This window comes from Thunnus maccoyii, chromosome 20 (assembly GCF_910596095.1).
Source record: "Thunnus maccoyii chromosome 20, fThuMac1.1, whole genome shotgun sequence".
NCBI classification, from domain to species: domain Eukaryota; kingdom Metazoa; phylum Chordata; class Actinopteri; order Scombriformes; family Scombridae; genus Thunnus; species Thunnus maccoyii.
In genome coordinates, this window is record NC_056552.1 from 5,670,783 (window position 1) to 5,687,412 (window position 16,630).

The following is a 16,630-nucleotide window of genomic DNA, read 5'->3' on the forward strand; positions in this document are numbered from 1 at the left end:
AGGGGGGAAAAAACACTGCAACAGCACTGCCTACCTTTTCTATAAACTATTTTTTTGTTTGTGCTGAGTTATTTTTTTGTCCCTTTACATTTTTAGCCTTTCAGCAAATAACCCACTTTGTCCAGGCACTTTGTTAACAAACTGTGTCACCCCCCAGGTGCAGTGTGTAGCCGGGGAAGCACAGAGGAAGGAAGCTCTGGGGAGGAGGGGGTGCGGCAGCGTGCCTCTCCGGCTGTGGATGTGCTGGGTGGCAACCCCCAGGCTGCACAGAATGTGGCTGGGGAGTCACCTCGGCATGCCCCGCAGCCGGTCGCAGCTGCCCCCCGCCCAGTCCCTCCGTTCACCAATCCGTCCACTGTGCCATTGCCGGAGAGCAACGACTCAGCATTCCTTGTCATGGAGAACACCCCTCCGACCGACTTGCCTGAGACTCTCCCGATCAGCGGCGATGCGAAGGTCGGCGCCTCGGAGGAAGTCCCCGCTGAGGAGAGCGTTGCCGAAGTTGTCGGAGTTGCGAGGTCCATGCCAACATCCCTCACTGAGGACTGTAGCTCCTCCGCTGAGATGCAAAGGCTTCCAGCCCCCCTTTGTCCTCCTCTTGCCTCGGAAACACAGATTGACAGCACAGTGCAAGAGCTGCAATACGGGTCACAAACTAATAAAGAGAAAAGCCACTCAGATAGCCAGACAAGCCAGATTCAGCCACCTAGAGAAGGTGCTGGACTTGTTGTTATTACGGGGACAAAGGAGCAACAGTCCGTCACGTTGGAATATAAATCAGAGACTGGAACAAACTTGGAACTTGGCGGAAAAGAGCACACAGGCGGAAATATTCTTTCACAACCCCAATCTCAAATGTGTTTCACAGCCTCATCTCCTCCTGTCCCACAATCAAGTATTGGTCTTAAAGCCCAAGGCGCCACAGAACACGGGGCTACGAAGCAGTCAGCAGGTGGTCACGAGGACTCAAAATCGCCTCCACTCCCTTTACCCGTATCTGACAATAGTGAGAGAGGACAAACTGACCTGTCAAAACCACAACCTAAAATCATCAAGGAGATCTCAGATGATACCAGAGAAATACAGGAAGCTATTTCTTTGGAGTCAGTTGAGATGTCCGAGCATGTTAAAGAGTTTGTTGACACTTCTCACAAAGCAACACAACCTCCCTCAGCTGAAATACTTGAGACCCCAAAGGCAAGAGAAACGCTTCCTGGATTATACACTTCTCCCGGTAAAGCGGGCTCAGTGTCCAGCAGCACAGCTGGCAGAGAAGACATCCAGAGCGCCTGTGATCCCCTCGAAGGAGAACAGGTGGAGAGTAGCACAAGGGAAGAACAAACTGACACGGCCACATCTGACTTCACGTCGCAGCCAGAGTCCTTGCAGGAGACTTCCTCAAAACCCTCTGCTGCCCCCCCTCTGTTTGACACGGGCGTAGTCGTCTCACTGCAAGCAGAGCAGGTCGTTGAAACAGAAACATCTCATCCCTCCGACCAAGTTCCCATAACAGAGACGCCACTGATTGCTGAGCTTGTGCATTCTGCTGACGCTCAAGAAATAGTGGTTGTCAGGGAGGGGACCCACATCAGCGGGGACTGGTCTAACATGCGTCTGAATCAGAGTTACCTCCTGCAACGAGAAGACGGCAGCGTCTGCGAGGCCGCCATTGTTAACCAGCTGAGTTCTGAGCACACATCTGGAGAACCAAAGCTGTATGAAGAAGGTGTTCAGGCAGGTATTGAGTTAGACTCTCAACCTGTAGAAGTGTATGAGTTTTGCAGCTTAGTTGAAGAGGTTGCTGAGGAGACCGTCTGTGCCAGTAGTAGCGTACAGATGCCTCACTCTCCAGAATACGAGGTGAACTTATTCAACGCTTTACTAGAAAACTCAGAGGAGTACACTGTCAAAGAGGACGTAGGATCTATTCACACAATTAATGAAAGTGGAACTGTCATAATTTCCCAGCAGCCCTTGCCTTTATCACACGATGCAAATCAAATACAGACTAACAATAATTCCCATAATTTGTCCGTACAAAACACAAGGGTAGCTGCTGTCGGACAGCATTTGGTATTGGACGCTAACCAAGCTGTTGAATTGGCTAACTCAAGTGAGGTTTGCTTAGTTGAAGTAGCTGCTGTTACAGCTGACTCATTCACTGTTGAACAGACAGACACTGGTGCACAGATCGTGACAACTTGTTCACATGTTAATGCAGCAGTCAGTGACTCTCCTGTAATTCAAACAGTTTCTCAAAAACAGGAAGCAGAAGCAACAACTGGTTTATTATCTCTCATATCCCCAGTGGTTACCAGTGAGGACGTGGGGATGGAATCGTCCGTTTCTGTTTCAGTGCACGTCGTAGAAAGTCAGCCCTCTCTAAATCAGACCCCAGGAGTCACTGTTGTAAGTGCCACGAAGCCCGAGGCTTGTGTTTCTTCACACGAAGGGACCAAAGAAACCCCTGCTTTGTCAGAGACTCCATCGCAGAATGTTGCTGCGACCGCAGAAACCAAACCAGAGGCTTTCATCACTCACACTTCTGGTATTATAAACCCAAAGCTGCTCCTCCTTAAACCGGGAGAGACTCCTCTCCTGAAACACCCACCCTCCCTTTTGGCACAGGTGTCCAAGCAACAGAATGCAGCCGACAAGCTGGCCAATGCCCACAGCTCTTGGTCTGGAACGGCTTCTGAGGAGAGCCTTCCCCAAACTGTTGCAGCAGCGGACTCTTTATGCGCGTCTGTGGCTCTCAGCAGCCAGAAAGACCAGACGCAGCTCCCCGTCAATAAAACTCCTGCACCAGCTCCTCCCGTCAAGGTGCAGCAGCCCACTATGAGCAGCGCAGTTCACCAGGCTGCGTCTGTCACCCCCACAACCTCAACAAGCAAATCTAACAACGAGGCCTTAACTGTTACTAAAACTTCAACGAGTGAAGCAGATCCCGCGTCCCAAGATGTCGCCACCCCACCCGCTACTCCTCACACCCTCGACATGCTCGCAGCATCGGCGTCTAATGACCCCGTCAGCCAGCTTGACTCCCTCTACGCGGAGGAAGAGTGTGAAGAGATGGAGCAGGACGAAGCATTGGGAGAAACCGAGGCCACCTCAGGACAAGTCAGCAGCCCGGAGGAAGGCAGCGACGAAGAACCGGACGCAGACAAAACGGAAAGCGAGACCCCGAGCTCGTCGCAGAAGGTATTTTCACGGAGGATGAGAAATCGGTTTATTAAATCCATTTTAATCAGAGATTTAGACAGAAGAGGCTAGACAGAAGAAAGAATGAGTCTTGGCAGGGTTGAGGATCTAGAGGCAGGAAGACAGATGATATGAATTTGAAAAAGGCTGAATATTGGGCCAGATAAAACCAAAGTGGTCGTCCTTGAATGCAAAATTAAGGTTGTTGTGTAAGACTCCTGAAAACAAGGGCAGAGTTGAAGAGAAAAGAGTGTTTGATAAATGTAAAAATCAGTATCTGGGCATGTCGTCAGCTGTTTCATTGTGATGCAGATGTGTTCGTTAGCTGTTCCTCGGTGCTTCTTATTGTTTTACACAAAGCTGATTTTTACTTTCTAATCCAAACGATGCACCAAAGCAGCAGAGTTGGTCAGTTCACACTCAGCATCCTGAGGAACGACACAACTTTTTTTTTTTTGTGTGACAGTTGAACTTGAGAAGAGAAATCGTTTTTAGAAGGTTTACCTCGGCCGAAAACGAAAGCAATATCTGTCACTGTCACATCTTTAAAAAAAGAAACACGCCATCATGTCATTATGCATCTGTGATTCATATCAGGTATGCCGGCATGTTTTTACTTTCTAAATACGGCATCATTCTGCATGTTGTCCATCATGATGATGATACTGGTGTGAACAGTGTTTTTATTTTAATTATTTAGTGATTTAATTTCTTTTGAGTTGGCCGCATGCTAAGCCATGTGTGTTTTCCAGCATGGACAGAGCAGGACAGACAGAAAGACACTGTTCCTAAAGGTAAGTGGTGGTTGGCAGACGCTCAGATTAGGCTCCTTTTTTTTTTTCTTTTTTTTTTTTTTGTTTTACAGGATATTTATTCACAAGCACTTCCTAGTCAGGCGCTGTCACTTTTAATGACGTGGAGCATTTTTGACTTCAGCTATTTTATGATTTACAATAATGCATGAAAGGAAAGCTGACAGAATATATCTGATGCCCAGTTAATAAATGCTTTTTCCTCAACGCTTGCTCTAACCTAATTCATGCTTCTTCTGAGCGCTATAATCTAATTCATGCATGTGGCTGTTTATCGTAGTGAATCTTATTGCTTTCACCTTCATCCGTTTATTTATTTATTTTTTAAATTGTTTTCTCTTCATCCGTCCCCCTCGTTTTTTGTTTTTTTTTAGGTACGCCAGTGGATTGCAGACAGGGTGACAGTGAATTCATCTCCCGCCTCACCCTCCACCTCGTCCTCCTCCTACCCGGGTCCCTCGCCCGCCAGCGACTGGTCCACCCCGCGGCGGGAGAAGTCCTCACCTCTCCGGGGTCCTCACGGCAAGTTCGTGTCTCCTTCCTCTGTCAGCGGCTACAACTCCTCCTCTTCCCCGCCGGATCAGTCTACTCCTCAGCGACCCCGCGGAGAACGTCACACCGACATGGCGGAGCTGGCTAAACATGTGAGTGATCTCTCAGATGTTTGTTGACAGTAGTGAGGAAGCTGTTTGAGCCGAGAAGAACCAGCGATGTTTAGTGAGTCAGAAAATCCAAATAAGACACTTTGAATCTTCAGAAGATAGCTGGATGCACCGCAAAACGCTGCCAGTGTGACTTTATGTATATTTATCTTTTGTGTATTTTTGGAAAATATGTTTTCGAGCTTCCTCTCGGTGCCTTTCAGCATTACGCTTCATCCTCAGACGACTGATATCGATGCCTTCAATAGGCTTCTCCAGAAGTTTGAAATTTGAAATCACCAAAACAAACTGCTTTGAAGTGGCAAAAAAAAAAAAAAATCCTGGTTTCAGTTTTACAACAAAGAATGTTTACCTCCTGGAGCAGAGTCTTAATTGATATGCCGTCACTTGAAATCATACAGAACTTAAACCTTTAAAAGCACATATTTGAGTTTTGTTTGCCAGTTTTCACTCATTAAATCACGCTGAAGGATGTTACACACTCGTTTCACCATCTCTCTGCTCCGCTCCCGTCTGGAAGGCGCTACAGGACCTTCAAGGCTGAAAAACAGTTTTACCCGAAAGCCTTCACTGAACTGAACTGCACAAACACTGAACCCCCCCCAACTTAACACTACACACACTCTCTCTCACACACTCTCACACACACAGCACTAAAGAACTGAAACACTATCAAATCGGGGGAATTGTGAACGTGCAATAACATCTGTACACTTTGCATTTACATCTCACAGCTGCAGTAGCACTTAATATAAATATCTCATATTTATTTTTATTATCTTTTCACATTTTTTTATCTGCTTCATGGTCGCCTGCCTGCATGGACAGGATGTGTGTGTGTATGGATGAATCTGTTTTCAGGAACTACGACTGTGCAACGACAATAAAAGCATTCTGTTGAATTCTCTTCTAATTCTATAAATGTTTAACATGATTATCAAAATCTTCATTATGATTAGATGCAAATTTTCACCAGTCTTCTTAACTGACCGTTGGTCATGTAAATGATCAAGAGTATCGGTGCGTTACGACTCGAGAGCACGGTGATTAAAATTAGGGCAGCAACTAACGATTATTTTCATTATCAATTAATCTGCAGATTATTTACATTTAGTTACTGAAACGAAAAAAAGTGAAAAAATGGCGTTCACAATTTCTCAGAGGTTTGCTTGTTTTGATTGACACTCGGATATTTAATTTAGTTTCAAATATGACAAATAAAACCAGCAAATCCTCACATTTGAGAGCTTTGAAGTGGAGAATTTTTGGCATTTTTGTTTGACTGAAACGATCAATCAATTAACAAAATAGTTGCAGATGAAGTAGCCGCCAAGCCTGTCGACACCCAGAGGAAATTTTGGAAGCTTTCCCTCCATTCAATCCCTGATAACCTTTAGACTTTGGTGTTTCTATTTGGTCTCAGCCGTGGATCATACTGGAAACTCTTGTGTTCAAATGTTGCAGAAACTCTTCAACGCCGCTCCTAACCTACCGACCGCAGCTCAGTGGTGTCATAACTCTGCTGTAACTACACTAAAGTGTTGACATGATTTACTCAGTGGTTTCATCATTGTGTCCTGTAGGAAGCAGACATAGAGCATCGAACCCAGGCACTGAAGCGAGAGGGCTTCTGGTCAATGAAGCGTCTCACCCGCCTGACAGAGCCGCCGCGGCCGAAAGTTCACTGGGATTACCTGTGTGAGGAGATGCAGTGGCTCTCTGCGGACTTCGCCCAAGAGAGGCGGTGGAAGAGAGGAGTGGCTAGAAAGGTAGGACGAGTCTCACGCAGTCAGAAAACGTGTAGATTAGATATATTATATGTATTTTATGTATTTCTGATGATCTGATTGTGTTCAGGTGGTACGAATGGTGATGCGACACCATGAGGAGCTGAGGCAAAAAGAAGAAAAGGCAAAGAGAGACGAACACGCTAAAATCAGGAGAGTCGCCTCCTCCATTGCGAAGGAGGTCCGGGCTTTCTGGAGCAGCGTTGAGAAGGTACAGGCTCCAGGCTCCGGAAACCGAAAGGATCCGAAACCTGTGTTTGACTGTTTTCGTTCTTTCTGTGATGTTTTATCTTTTGTCCATCAAGGTGGTGCAGTACAAGCAGCAGTCTAGACTGGAGGAAAAGAGGAAGAAGGCTTTGGACCTTCAGCTGGACTTCATCGTCGGACAGACGGAGAAATACTCGGACCTCCTCAGTAAATCGTTGGCGCCCACCAGACCGGCCGAAAAAGCCCCTTCGCCTCCTAAAACATCTGTGGCACCACCCGTCGATGAGGACGGTGAGGATTTAGTTTTTTTTCTTTTGATAAAACCTGAACTCAAGAAATATGAAGTGCTCGCTGCCTCCACGTTACAGTACTGAGGCTGCTTTCAGAGCTGAATCATTGGTTCAGACGGGGACGTTGTCATAGTTACACACCAATGACTGAATTCTTCTTCAGCTTCCACACAGGTTAAAATGCTCAATGGAAACAAAAAGACTGTTTTCAAGGTTATTTTATGTTGGAGAGAATTAACCATGCATGTCACCTGGTTACTGGAGCGCAATGCATCTTTCTCAATGTAATAAAACATTTTTTTTAGCACAACACATCCAGGGTGCTGTAACCGACAAGCTCGAGACTTGTTAAACCTGTGAAACTAGTTTGCTGCCCATTAAAGCAGCGACTTAAGTCTAAACGTTTGCTCAGGCAGAGGAAAGACAGACTTGGCAGCGGTTCGTTTCTTAGCGACGGTAGTGCGGTCCCACCTTCGTTTTATTATCCGACAAGGAGCTTGTGGTGCTAAAGTGCAATAACGGTCTGCTTAGCCATCAAGAATCTCTTTGATTGAAACTCAAACCTTTATTGTGTGTGTGTGTTAGCGCTGTGTTTTAACAAAATTGCTTCCTGAGGCCAAAAGAAGTGAAGCAATTGTTACCAGAATAAACGTTGTTCAAGCACTCTGAAGCAGAGCAAAGAGAGGAGTTTATATTAAAAGCCTTTTATTTAATCTGGTTGTGTTGGATAAAACGCTGACTCGTGTTGACCTCGCAGGGTCTTTATCAGACCTTCTACTCTAAATAGACAATACAATGGATAATAAAGGAGAGGTCTAGAGATCCCAGCAAACAAAAGACACCAAAATATTAATAATCAGATAAAAGGAAAGAAATAATGACCATACAAATCATTATCACTCAGGATGATGCAGCCCAGAGAAAGGTTTCATTTAATAATGATTTTTATTACAAGAGTTTATTCACACCGAGATATAATAAGGCATCAGAGTGATTCAAGTCTGTGTTAAAACAACAGTCAAATGTTTATTTTCTTGCCGTAATCATTCCTCCTGTTCATACTGGGTGGTAGAAGATCCCTTCATAATGAACTTATAATGTATGTTACTGGGGTAGAAAATCCACAGCTGTGCAAAAAATGTATTTAAAAATGTATTTGAAGCTAACGTGAGTCTTTTTTTTTGTTACGATCCTTCCACTGCAGCCAAACAGTGAAACATTGTCTGTCGAGACATTTTTAACTAAAAACACTGTAAATGTGTCAGAAATCCACTTTTATTTGACTAAACTCAGACGGCTGAAGCCTTTCATAAGCTTCAGATCAACTTTTTAAATATATTTTCTCTCAAAAGGAGGACTGTGGATTTTGTCCTCCATCACTTACATTGATTGAAAGTGCATTATTAAGAGATATGAATATGGTGAATATGAACAAGAGGAATGATTACAGCGAGCAAAACACCTGCTTCAATGGTCAAATTATTTTAAGACACAATGGAGAAAAAATCCAATAGGTTTCCTTTTGCAGCAGTCAGTCTAGACACAAATTATATCCGTTTATCTGAGAGTCGGTGTGTATTTTCTCTTTTAGAAATCAAATATATTCTCATCTCATTATGCAGACAGAGACTTTGAGCCTCCATGTGAGGAGGAGGATGATGAGGAGACCATCGAGGTGGAGGAGCAGCAGGAGGGTAATGACGCTGAGAGCCATCGAAGGGAGATTGAACTGCTGAAGGAGGAGGGCATGCTGCCTCTGGACCAATTACTGAGCACTCTCAAACTGCCTCAGGTACCTTTTTTCTTTTACAAACCTCATTTATCTAAACCAAATATTTGCAAGTGAAAACAAAGGTTGAATGTTAAATATTGTCTGTTTTAAATGTTAGATTAATCAGGTTTTGTATCCGCTCTACTTAGTCATAGTTGTTATAAACACTTATGGTTCCCTCAGCAGAGATTTTATCACATTTTACATATTTTATTGTGTTTGTAGTGTTAAGGGTTATTGGTCTTGTGTTTTCTTGGCTGCAGGACATATTATTTCCGCTTTGGGACAATAAAGTTAAAGTTTTAAAAGATCATTTTCCAAATAGTTAGTGTGGATACGCTTCAACTGGGGACTTCTAAAACTAGAGTGATTATTTGCTTTCATGACTAATTACATCTCATAACAGTAGATTATTTTACTTGTGTAATTGCCAGATTGTTGCTGTTTATTAAATTATAAAAAAGCCAATAAATTTGAGGCTGAAGAAAAATATTTTAATAGTTGTTTCCTCAATAATATAACAGTGTAAGGCTTTACAGATGTTATCTTTAGTAGTAATATATCAAAAATATAATTAAATTCATGTCTTATGACAGCGATGGTGTGTTTTTGAAGAACTCGGCCTGTTGTTGTTTGAAGCATTGTTGCTTTTGCAAAGAGAAATAAGCAGCGAGTGCTTTAGACGGGGGAACCGCAGATGTTTGCGTTTCATTTAATCACTGAATCATTGGATTACGTAGGACTCCGGCTCAGACGAAGAATGCTCTGATGAATCCTCTTCATCGGTGGAGGAAGAAGAGGAAGATGGTGAATTCACTGCCAATGAAGAGGATGGTAAGATTACTCTCGGTATTGGATGAGAGAAAACAGCAACAACTGTTGCAACAATATTTTCTTTGAACGCCCTGAAATTAAATATTTTCTTGGTTCTTGTGATGAAATAAAGTCCAAGAATGTCTGTTAATGAAGTTTTGTTATTTCTTCTTCCCATCTTCATCTTCAGCTGAGGATGAGGAGGACACCATAGCAGCCCAGGAGAAGGTAGAAGGAAATGTAGATCATGCAGAAGAACTGGATGACTTAGCCAAAGAAGGTAGGCGCTTCTTAAAAAAATATATTAATGCATGAAATGGAAAGAGTGCTCGCTCACGTTGAATTACTTCCTGTGTGTTGCTTTGACGTTGTTTAAAGAGCGTCTTTAATTAATGATTTCTTGATACTACATGGAGATAATGCCTCTGCATAGCTGCTCTTCTTGTGTTTTAATGTATCCATGTGCTGTATATGTGCATGTGAATAGTGAACCTCTAACCCGACACGTCTCCGCTCCCCCCCTGTAGGAGATATGACTATGGAGGAGCTGCTGGAGAAGTACAAAGGAGCGTACGCCTCAGACTTTGAGGAACCTTCTGCATCCGGCTCCAAAGCCAGCTCTGACTCGGAGGTGTCTGGGGATGAGGAGGTGGAGACTGAGGAAGATGAGAGTGATGTGGAAAGCAACACTTCCTCCTCAGGTATTAATCAGCTCTGAAGGAAAAGAAATAATCTCATGTAAATTTTATATCCGCTCCCGCTCTGACAAGCCGGCGTCGTAGCAACTTTTCCAGACGAGGAAATATTTTCCTTCTTCATACTTTACTTTTTAAATGATTTCTTCTTTCAAACCTCTCAGATTCGCCGGGAGACAGCGCAGAGGAGGATGACAGCGAGAAGGATGAAGAGGAGAGCGAGGAGGAAGAGGACAATGACGACGACGACGACGACGACAACGGAGATGAAGGGATGGAGGTTTTGCTAAAGGAGGGAGACAACAGCCCTCCTTCCTCCAGTTCACGTCCAAAAAAGGAGATCAGCCACATCGCTGCTACTGCAGAGAGCCTGCAGCCGAAAGGCTACACTCTGGCTACGACGAAGGTCAGAACCAATATTCACAAGACATTTTTATTTCTCCTCTTTCCTGAAATTAGATCTGAAGTTGTTTTTTTTTAGTGACTAGAGGAAACTTTTAATAGAAGATCCTCCAGAGCAGAGAGTTATAAAAGCAAGACTACATGTACTTTTTGTTTTGTAAAGTGGAAAACTTTAATCCGACGCAGCTCCTGAAACACATTTTTCTCATTTATTTTTCCAATAAAAGGTCAAGACCCCCATCCCGTTCCTGCTTCACGGCACGTTACGAGAATACCAGCACATCGGACTCGACTGGTTGGTTACCATGTTCGAGAAAAAGCTTAATGGGATTCTGGCTGATGAGATGGGACTGGGCAAAACCATCCAGACCATCGCTCTGTTGGCTCATCTCGCCTGTGAGAAAGGTAACGGACTCGTCGTGCCTGTAGGAACGATTTATATACATACGTTTTAGTTTATGAGGAGTGTTTTTATCCAGTATTTGAACTCGTATGTCTCCTCCTCTCTCCTCGTGTTTAGGTAACTGGGGCCCTCACCTCATCATTGTCCCCACCAGTGTGATGTTGAACTGGGAGATGGAGCTGAAACGCTGGTGTCCTGGCTTTAAAATCCTCACTTACTTCGGCAGCCAGAAGGAGAGAAAACTGAAGAGACAGGTAATGAGTTGGCTGTTTTTTATAGGTGTGATTTAATGTATTTAAGGAACTGCTGTTGCTAATGATGACCAAGCTAACTGGTTTTTATTAAAGTTATCTATGTCGGACTTTTGTTATTTTAATCGCTGGTTTCCTAAAGTAGCAAAGAATGAAGATAAACTCTTGATGAAAACATGTTTTAATCACACTGTTTTCCGTTTTCCTCCCGTAGGGCTGGACTAAGCCTAACGCGTTCCACGTTTGCATCACTTCGTACAAGTTGGTGCTGCAGGATCACCAGGCGTTCCGGCGCAAGTCTTGGCGGTACTTGATCCTCGACGAGGCGCAAAACATCAAGAACTTTAAGTCTCAACGCTGGCAGAGTCTCCTGAACTTCAACAGGTCGGTAGAACTGAGTCGATGTGAATAAATGAATCGCTGATGCTTCAAATCTACAAACTATAAGGAGCAACACAAAGAATTTAGAAATGTTTTCTTAGTGCTGTTGTTGTTAACAGATACAATGTCATGAGTGATTTGGGTTCAATGCTGGAACATGACTTCAGGACATGCGCTCTCGCCTCTTTGGACATGCATGAGCTGTCAAAAATCATTGAACTCAAAGCATAAACACTTGGTGTACTTTGTCCCTGCACTTTAAACAGGAGAGTCGTTGTACTCTGAAAGAAACGCTGACATGCTGCCATGAAGAACCTTTTTTTTCTAACATGCTGAAGTTAAGATGATGCATGTTCTCTACAGTCTCCCAGCAGGTCTTGATAAATGTGGTAGGAGGAGGAGATACTGGCACTCGTGGTCAATATATCAAGTTTACTACAGATCTACTTTAGGATTATCATAGTAATATTTCTCTAGAGGTCTGTTCCAATACAATACAACACAAAAACACTTTAAAATACTTTAAAATAAACAATGTCAGTGTTGCTTGTTTGAAACATACATGTAGTGATGAAGGAGCTTTATGCACACACACACACACACACACACACACACACACACACACACACAGGGCTGCAACTGATTATAACGATTATTTTAATTTGAATTAATCTGCAGAATATTTTGTAGATTAGTTGATTAACTACGACCTCAATATTAAACATAAAGTAGAATGATCACCTTTCTGACAATGTCAAATAGAATTTATGGCAGAGCTGCTGCATTCGACTGCACAGGTGTTCCTAATAAAGTCTCTGATGAGTTTAGATGCAGTTTTTTAATCACAGAAGACAAAGAAAACCACAGAAACCTCACATTTGAGAAGCTGGAGCCATCAAATGTTTGGCATGTTTGCTTTAAAAAAATGATCACTATTATTTGATCACCGAAATAGTCACCGATTAATTTTCTGTCGGTCGATTAATCGTTGCAGCTCTTTTGCATTCGCTGTAGAAGAAGTTTCACCTTCATCACTGACTGATTGGATCTTCTGCAGGCTGGTTCGTTTTGATGGAAACAGAAAGCAGAACAGTCATGTGATTCACACGTTTCTTTCTCTTTCAATATTATTTTCTTGGCAAAGATCTTGTGTCCATTTTCCCTGAAATAACTGCACACTGATAGCACATATTGCTCATTCTGTGGTATTATAACCCACTAGATTGAGATGATGATGGCACCAGCATTCTTTTGGGAAATCAAATATGTAGTTGGAAAGTCTGAATAGGCAGCATAAGCAACCATTATATACCAAGTATGTTGTGCAAACAAGTAAAGCTTAATGGAAAAAAAAGTCTCTTTGTGTGTGAAGTGCTTCCAAGCACAGTGGGAGTACATATTCAAGGATGCTGCTCTGTCTCTCATCTGTAAGCCGTTACTTGTCACAAACAGTCAGCGCGCATTCAGCAGACAGAAAACGAGCTGTCGCTTAGTGTTAGTCATGTTTATGGTTGTTAGTCTTTGACTTTGAATGCGGCTATAAAATTGAAATGGTTTGGTATTAAAGTAGCTGTAATTAGACTAACTTGCCATCGTTTGGCTGGTTTCCAGCTCCAGCTGGTGGTGATTTCTCACCGTTAAGGTTGAGCTCTAGAGAGTCGCTTCCGCACACGAGCAGATTTTTTATTATGTCGACGCTTTAAACAAAGATCTGCTGCAGGTATACAAGCCGACTGACACTAAACATCAAATGCAACTCCTGCACACAAGGGTTTTGTAGTCCACTGAGATGTACGGACTACAAACATGGACGCTAAGGGATAAGAATCAGGAAACACATATGTAAACCACAATTTAAATTACTTAACTACCAATTATTTTGTGTTTTATGAGCATACATGATGTAAATTAATTTGTAGAGGTTTATTTTCACCTTATTAATAATAATAATAATAATAATAATAATAATAATAATACATTTTATTTATAGAGCGCTTTTCAAGGTCCTCATAGACACTTTATAAACTACTATAATCAATAGTTTTATATTAACAACAGACCAAATGATCACATGAAAGGTGTCGCTCATTGTGATGAACCAACAGAGAATTATCACCTTTGTTCCCTTCGGCTCTACAGTTTTTGGGTTTTTTTTAAATAATCTTAGCTCATTGTTTTGGGTTTCTGTCCCACGACTTTACTGTTTTGAATCACCCTCAGCGCTCTCTTAACCCTCTAAAAAGTCACTGTTCACTACCTGCTCAGCACCAAACTGCAAACAGACACAGTCAGCTGTAGACTAGCTGGTGAACATAGTGGAGCATTTAGCAGCTAAAGAGCCAGATATTTCCCTCAGGAGTTGGTAGAGAGTAAAAACAGCCTAAAGAGAGTGAATATTGGAGTGAATATTCACCCGGTGGACAGAAACACGACTCTACATGAATGATAATGTTGCTCCGTAACTGCTGAATGTGTAAAATTTCATAAAGTGATAATATTTCAGTGTTGTGTTTACAGCTTTTTATGCCTAAGTGACCAAAAATCTAAGAATGCAAGTTTAATTTTCTCCTTACTCATCTAAAATCTGCATATTTATCTAAACTTCTTCTCTGATTTCTCCGTATTACAGCCACAGGCGACTGCTGCTGACGGGAACGCCTCTGCAGAACAGCCTGATGGAGCTGTGGTCTCTGATGCACTTCCTCATGCCCCACGTTTTCCAGTCGCACCGCGAGTTCAAAGAATGGTTCTCCAACCCGCTGACGGGGATGATCGAGGGCAGCCAGGAGTACAACGAGGGCCTGGTGAAGAGGCTCCACAAGGTGCTGAGGCCGTTCCTGCTCAGGAGGATCAAAGTTGACGTGGAGAAACAGATGCCCAAGAAATACGAACACGTGGTGCGCTGTCGCCTCTCCAAGAGACAACGGTTTCTCTACGACGACTTCATGGCACAGGCCTCGTGAGTTACTAAGTTGTGTTCAAAGATGTTAAAAGATTCTCAGCAGGAAGAAAGGATTGTTTTTGTACTGGAACATTTTCTTCTTCTTTTGTTCTTATTTGCAGCTTGTCTGGTCTTTTAATTTGTAGATATCAAACAAAGAACAACTGGGAAAATCAATAGAGTTGTTTTTCTCTTTTATTTCCACCTTAAGCATTAATCCAAGCTCCAATTTCTTGCAGTCACACCTTTTCTACCTTTTATTCCCTTTGATTATTATTATTACCTCTTATATTGTTCATAATACCAGCTCGGTTTTCTCCGTTCATCACCTTCTGTCTCTGGTTCACAGGACGCGGGAGACGCTGGCCAGCGGTCACTTCATGTCTGTGATTAACATCCTAATGCAGCTCCGCAAAGTGTGCAACCACCCCAACCTGTTTGACCCCCGACCCATCCAGTCACCCTTCATCACGCAGCCCATCGTGTTCCACACGGCCTCCCTGGTGCAGGACGCTCTGGAGGTCTCCCCGCTCAAGGTCGGCATTACTGGAAAACTTAAAAAGCTTTAAATTGGTCAGAAAACTGAGCCTGAAACAGCAAAAATTGAGGATTTGATTCTGACTGAATGGTTTATTTTGATAAATTAAAAAAATACCGCACGTGTTTTCATCCTCAGCGCTGCGACCTGTCTATGTTTGACCTTGTCGGTTTGGAGAGCCGCGTATCTCGGTACCAGGCAGATATCTTCCTGCCACGCCACAAGGTCAGCCGCCAACTAATCCAGGAGATCGTGGAATCCCCCGAACCACCTCCGAGACCCAAACCAGTCCGCATGAAGGTCAACAGGTACGCAGTGCAGCTACGAATACTTGAAATACTTTTTTTTATAGCTGCGAGTTGTGCATCAGTTCACCTCTGGTTAGAGCAGTTACACAATGCTGTGTACTGTTCTGTGACTCGGGCGCTTTTCTAAAGGTCACCTCCGACTGCCATCAGCTCGATTAACAACTCAGTACACCAGCCAAGAAAAGCTGATCAACATTTGGCAGTCAGGACTCTCTCTCTCTCTCTCTCTCTACTCACAAGATAAAAATTCCCCAACTAAGAATTTTATCTCAAGAAATAGAAAATGAAAAGTAAAACATTGTGACTTTGCCATCAACACCACAGCACGGACAGAGCAAACATCCTGCTGGCAGTTGATGAGAAAGTGAAACTGATTTTTTGTTTTCATCTCTTCTGTTTCGTTTTCTACAAGCAAACATTTGAGTCATAAGTGTCTATGTACAGTAAACATTTGGGCCGTTTATCAAACGTCATGTTACTTTTCCAAAATTTTGCCTTGTCTGAATTAAACTGAGAACCAAAAACTGGCACTAAAAGCTCAGTCAGATTATTAGTTGTTTTCTAATTTTTATTAGTTGTCTCATTTTTAAATATTTAGATATTTAAATCAGATTTTTATTCTGCATTTAAGGAAGTTTTTATATCACAATTTAAGCTCAAACTGATGAATTTCAAAAGTTTGGCTTTTTATTTGTAGAAAAACATGTTTATTTTTCACAAAGTATCAAACTATATTTTCTGCATTTTCACTAGTCTACACCTTCACAAGACAAATCTAATTTTAAGATATTAACACAAAAAGAGCTTTATGAGCATTTTGGAGAAGCTCAACTAGGAGGCAGAAATGAACATCAATGTATAATCGGTGCGTATTGATGAGAGTAGACTTTACATCGCAAGACAAATAATTATTCCGACGTTTAATCTTTCATGTGTCTGTCTGTTTTAGGATGTTCCAGCCTCCTCCTAAAAGTGACAATCGACCGGTCCTGCTGATGAACAAACCCACCTGCTCCGTGCCGCCTGCAGCTCAGACCCCCAAACCTCCTCCAGCCACCGAAACCACATCAACTCCTGCACCTGCTCCTGTAGTTCAACAAGGCAAGTGAAAGAGAAAAAGAGGAAAATGATGCAATAAATATAGTCACAGGAAGCAGAAATACTTATG

At 42.8% G+C, this 16,630-nt stretch overlaps 1 protein-coding gene across 4 annotated transcripts in view; it reads left to right on the forward strand.

The window, feature by feature from the left end:
• LOC121886581 (Snf2-related CREBBP activator protein) overlaps positions 1-16,630 on the forward strand; it is a 35,918-nt gene that overhangs the window by 2,114 nt on the left and 17,174 nt on the right. For 2 of the 4 annotated variants that reach the window (XM_042396676.1, XM_042396677.1), the window contains exons 3-20: positions 158-3,201; positions 3,954-3,995; positions 4,388-4,657; positions 6,259-6,444; positions 6,533-6,673; positions 6,768-6,960; positions 8,582-8,751; positions 9,471-9,564; positions 9,734-9,823; positions 10,071-10,244; positions 10,403-10,644; positions 10,868-11,045; positions 11,161-11,297; positions 11,509-11,678; positions 14,305-14,634; positions 14,966-15,152; positions 15,293-15,462; positions 16,412-16,563. In XM_042396676.1, coding sequence (XP_042252610.1) covers positions 397-3,201; positions 3,954-3,995; positions 4,388-4,657; positions 6,259-6,444; positions 6,533-6,673; positions 6,768-6,960; positions 8,582-8,751; positions 9,471-9,564; positions 9,734-9,823; positions 10,071-10,244; positions 10,403-10,644; positions 10,868-11,045; positions 11,161-11,297; positions 11,509-11,678; positions 14,305-14,634; positions 14,966-15,152; positions 15,293-15,462; positions 16,412-16,563 — 5,731 coding nt within the window. In that variant the 5' untranslated portion in view covers positions 158-396. Of the gene's footprint in view, positions 1-157; positions 3,202-3,753; positions 3,799-3,953; positions 3,996-4,387; positions 4,658-6,258; positions 6,445-6,532; positions 6,674-6,767; positions 6,961-8,581; positions 8,752-9,470; positions 9,565-9,733; positions 9,824-10,070; positions 10,245-10,402; positions 10,645-10,867; positions 11,046-11,160; positions 11,298-11,508; positions 11,679-14,304; positions 14,635-14,965; positions 15,153-15,292; positions 15,463-16,411; positions 16,564-16,630 lie in introns of those variants that run through there. The other 2 variants (XM_042396679.1, XM_042396678.1) reach the window with 2 other exon arrangements.